Raw genomic sequence first — 4,756 nt, forward strand, 5'->3', positions numbered from 1 at the left:
AAAAAACAAAGAACTAAGAACTAATCCAGTAGTTGCGCAAGGACATTGAGAGCTTGCAAACAAATGTTGAAGCTATGAATAAGGCTTCCACTACCATTAGCTACTTCAAACCTTCAAACCATCATAAATGTAAACTTGCTCCATTGAGGCCCAAAAAAATCTCAAAGGATCATATGGAAGGGAATTTTGATCCAGTGTATAACCTCCTTTGGGGACTTCTAGAATCTTCAATTTGCTTTCCTAAAAGACCATTTGATTCAACATTTACAAAAGTAATGTCTTTAGAGCTTCACATAGATGTGAAGAACCTCATTGCGAAAGAACCAAACTTCATATCCCTAAGATTTTAGGACAAAAGTCTCTTTGAAGCGGTAAGATTGATCACCGTAAGGCCACTTAACCCTTTACATTGCTACTAGACGAAGGTATTTCACGCATCTGAAGATCACAAATCTCAATTACTTTTTTGAAAGTCTGTACTCATGTAATTCTCCTTAATCTGTGCTAGATTAATGAACTCTTTCAATTCCATAAGACTGAAGCAAAGGCATTAAAATGAGATGCCTCAAACCTCCTCCATAACTTCTTAATATCTTTTAAAACTCTCTTATGTTTTTCCAGGTCCTCCAACACCGTCCCCGAGGATGCAATACAGAGGCCCCACAAAGTTGGGAATCCTCCTCAAAACCCGAGAATATGCCCAATGAAAAACAATACCACAAGGGTAAATTAATCTTGAAAGGGATGTTCTTGTGAATTATGTACCAAAAGTTGTGAACTTTGCTTCACATTTCTACAAGAAAATACCATCTCAACCCTTTGCCCCTTGAATTGGAGGCCCATATCTGTTCGTCTTAGGGATTTGCTGGGAACTCTATTAATTAGGGTGCTTTCATACCCCAAAGATTTATCTCATTTCCATTTTTTGTTCTTCACTCCATTAATATTTTGTTTCTTTTCACTAAATCAATGAATGACTCCTTTTTTGTTAAAATATAATATAAAAATAAAAAAGAGAATTGATTCCAAGCCTTGAGTCTCACTACGAACACTGCAAGGTTCTGCCCTTCTCATACTAACCACTCACAATGACCCACCAAAAGGGGAAAATGCTAGAAAGTTAACTACAAGAATCTATGTCCAACCATACCCGAGCAAACTTTCACCCGAAGAGCCTGGTATGAGAGAACAACTACCTAACTCTATTACCTATTAAATGAGTCACAACTATGGCCAAGGCATAAATAAGGCTAAATAACAAGGCAACCTAGAAACTGGTAGGCAGTGTGCCAAATAAGAGGAGACTACGTTACAAGAAGTGTTAGAGAAAACGGGCAAAGGAGGAGAACAAAAGAAAACAGCAAAATTTTCAAGAATAAAATGCAATTCTAACCAAGATTGATGAATAAACTAGATTATTATATATAAGAAATGAAAAATATACATTGATAATAAAGAGATTATTTTTTATTTTTTAATGAGAAGAAGATTAATTTTTTATTTTTTAATGAAAAGAAGATTCTTCTTTGTTAACCCAAAAAAAAAAAATCCCAGCAACTCAATGTCTAAGCATTATATGATCATCTCTTTCAAAGGTCTTCTTTACCCAACAAAAATAAATTTTGGTCAGTGTTAACAAAGCTTAAGACCCACCCTAAGACTATAGGCCTCTTAATTGCCTTAAGGCATGAAGCAACAAAAACATGTTGCCCAAGTGAAGGACCTTGGAGGCACTCACCTATGATATCAATCAAAGGCATGCACTTCCCAGTCCTTTGCCATAGGCAAATCACCTGAGTGCGCCTTGAAAGCATTAATTTTGATTAACCAAAATAGAATATAAAAAGGATGTAGTATGAGTTCTAGGACCATGAGTTGCTTGTTAGTAGGTCGTTAGGTTGTTGGTTAGTTTTTAAACAGTTAACTGACCGTTAATTGTTATTGGTTTACATTTCAGTTGGTTATAATAAAGGTATGAATACCAGTTAGGACGGCAATATATTCAGCAATAAGTTTTCACCAAAGAAACTTCCACATCAACCTAAAAGCCACCTTTCATTTCATACTATGGTCATTTTTTTAGTTTGGAAAAAACAATTCTTAAGAGAGAATATACAAAGAGAAGGAGAAGATGAAGAAAATAAAACTAATAATAATAATAGTAACAATTGTATAGAAATGTTTACCTCTAACATCCCACTTCTAACAGCAGATATAGAAACATCGATAAGGAAAAAGTATAGTGGAGGCATAGGTGGCCGAACCATATACTCGGTTGGAGCAACAAAATCCACACTACCCTTAGTGAGCTCGGGTCGCTGATCCAAATCAATTCTCTGGCCAGTGCCATCCAAATGGGCAAAATAATCTCCTGGAACTGAATAAGGAATCAACGTAAATGAGTATAATCCAACAGGGGAAATAGTGATATACAAAAGAAATGAAAATATTTTTCCAGAAAATAATACAAATAGGTATATATTCTGCTTTCCAAAAAAAAACGAAAGCAGTAAATGAAGTGAATGTTACGCTCAAGTTCTACAGTAACACCAAATTGTTTGTCCAAGAAAAAGAAGGAAAAAAAAATAATAAGAAAATTTTATGCAGCATAAAGCCTATGGCAGAAATTCACAAGAAAGGACATAACTTTGACTCATAAAAATATTCCTCCGATGTACTACGCTTCCAAATAACAAACTGTGACTGCATATTGCAATAGGTAAATTTCTAATTCAAGTGTCCAGGAGCCATGAGAATTATAATTCTTCATACCATCATTCAGCAAAGAACAAATGTTGCAGCGCCACTTTCTTCCTGCATCTGTGAATGTGGCATATGGATTTACATAAGTGCGACACCTCCTACAGCGGATGACGCCAGTTGAAGCAAAATTGACAACGGGCACTTCTTCCTAAAAATTAAGAGAATATTAATAAGGTAACTTTAGCATGCACAAAAATCAAAATATTACCCAGACACTAACCCCAATAGGAGCTTCTGCAAGTGGACAAACAATTGCTCCGAGAGGTAAATGCCACCTTGAGACTAGTGACTGGGAACTGGGTATAGCACTGGTTGTGAAACGTAAATATCTTTGATCGCAGTTCATGGGATACATCTCGGAAACAAATTTAGGCTCTTCATCACTATTCAATGGCCTTGGAAGGGCTTTTGGATCGACTCCTGCTTCAATTGATCCAGGAATAGATCCAATAGAAAGCGAGTTGAAATCTTCGGCTAATCCTTGAATGGAACCAAGAGGCGGTCCAGTGCCTGGATAGTGCTTTTGGTCTGTAGACAGCAAACCTTGTGAGGCTGCAGCAGCAGGAGGGGGAACATAACCTCCTTGGTGACTAAGGAAAGGGGAAGCAGGTGCTGAAGGAGGGACATACTGCCCTGGGTGACTAACAAGAGGAGGTTGGGACTGCAAATCTGCATTAGGCTGCTTATGGACATAACCAGGCAAAGAGGGCGGAAAATTAGGCTTTGCTGATGGAAAAGATGGATCTGACATAGGCTGCTGAACATGGGCAGGAGGAGGACCTAAGCTTTGAGGAGGAGATCCCATAGGCACTGAAGGAATCTGAGTATGCGGGTGATAGGAAACTGGAGGAGGTGGCGCATAAGCTGCAGGGGTTTGCCCCATTGGTGGAATTCGCGAAGGAGGTGGTTGAGATGGTGAAGTGAACTGTGGAGCTGGGAAACGCTGGAAAGATTCAGTAGTTCCTGGAACGCTTGATGTTGGTGGTGGTGGAACAGACGGATCAGAAAACCTACTTGGTTGCATAGGTCTAAACCCAGGGACCCCTGATCCAACTGCAGGAGCAGAGGATGGAGGAAAAGGCATTGTGTATGGTGGCATAGCAGGCGAGGCGGGTCTAAAACGAGTGGCGTCTGATCCAACAACAGGACCAGAGGATGAAAAGGGTGACGTGGTCTGAGTGGCAGTAAAAGGTGTGCCGGCAGGTCTAGCAGGAAAACTCTGTTGAGCAGGATTTTCAGTCCCCATGGGTTCTATCGTCGCACACTCTCACACCCTTTGAGCTAATGGGATGCTAGCATGACGCAGACCTGTCAAGCACAGGGAAAAGCAAAAAAACAATAATAATCAAGACGATTCTTAGAGAATAGAGAAATGAATTGACAAACAATGCGCAATACTAAGGGCGTTCATAACATAAATCTTACTACATTCAAATTACCGACGGGGGGAAAAAACATAAAGAATACGAGAAGAATCTCCAAGATTCCATCTTCGTTGTTATTGGTAAACAGAAGAAGCATAATCTTGTGGATTCCGGGAAAGTCAAAGAATTGCAGTGGGGGAAACTAAGATTTGGAAGAAAAAGAAAACGAACGAACAACACCCAATTGTGGATTCCGGGGAAGTCATGAAAAGAGAGATCTAGGAAGTGAAATACAGAATTGTAATGAACGGAGCGAGTCGGAAGCAAGTGGTGGCGCATCAATCAACATGGAAGCGTGCAATTGAAGTGAGGAATCGTAGATTGAGAGAGGGGTAGAGAGAGTTACCTTGTGTAGTGCGAGGGTCTGCGAGCAGTGAGGAACAGAGTGGGGGATGAAGGAGGTGGAGGGATCGGAAGTGCGGAAGAAGTGAGTGATTTTAGAAAGCCAACGCCTCTCCCTTCCGATTCATTCCCAAAATTAATCGAAACTCGAACGCTTCGGAAATTGCCAACGACGACACAAATTACACAATTTCTTAGGGTTTTTTTTTTTTTTTTTTTTTTTTTTT

The 4,756-nt window shown here is 39.5% G+C and overlaps 1 protein-coding gene across 1 annotated transcript in view; it reads right to left on the minus strand.

The window, feature by feature from the left end:
• The window catches only part of LOC111784909 (protein transport protein Sec24-like At3g07100), a 17,719-nt gene extending 13,020 nt beyond the window's left edge, over positions 1-4,699 (minus strand). Inside the window, exons 1-4 of the mRNA XM_023665432.1 lie at positions 4,535-4,699; positions 2,984-4,073; positions 2,773-2,911; positions 2,187-2,377 (exon numbers count right to left, since the gene is read on the minus strand). Of these exons, the coding sequence (XP_023521200.1) occupies positions 2,187-2,377; positions 2,773-2,911; positions 2,984-4,009 (1,356 nt within the window). The 5' untranslated portion in view covers positions 4,010-4,073; positions 4,535-4,699. The remainder of the gene's footprint in view (positions 1-2,186; positions 2,378-2,772; positions 2,912-2,983; positions 4,074-4,534) is intronic.
• Positions 4,700-4,756: the final 57 nt, after the last annotated feature.

This window comes from Cucurbita pepo, unplaced genomic scaffold, assembly GCF_002806865.2.
Source record: "Cucurbita pepo subsp. pepo cultivar mu-cu-16 unplaced genomic scaffold, ASM280686v2 Cp4.1_scaffold000293, whole genome shotgun sequence".
Classification (NCBI taxonomy): domain Eukaryota; kingdom Viridiplantae; phylum Streptophyta; class Magnoliopsida; order Cucurbitales; family Cucurbitaceae; genus Cucurbita; species Cucurbita pepo.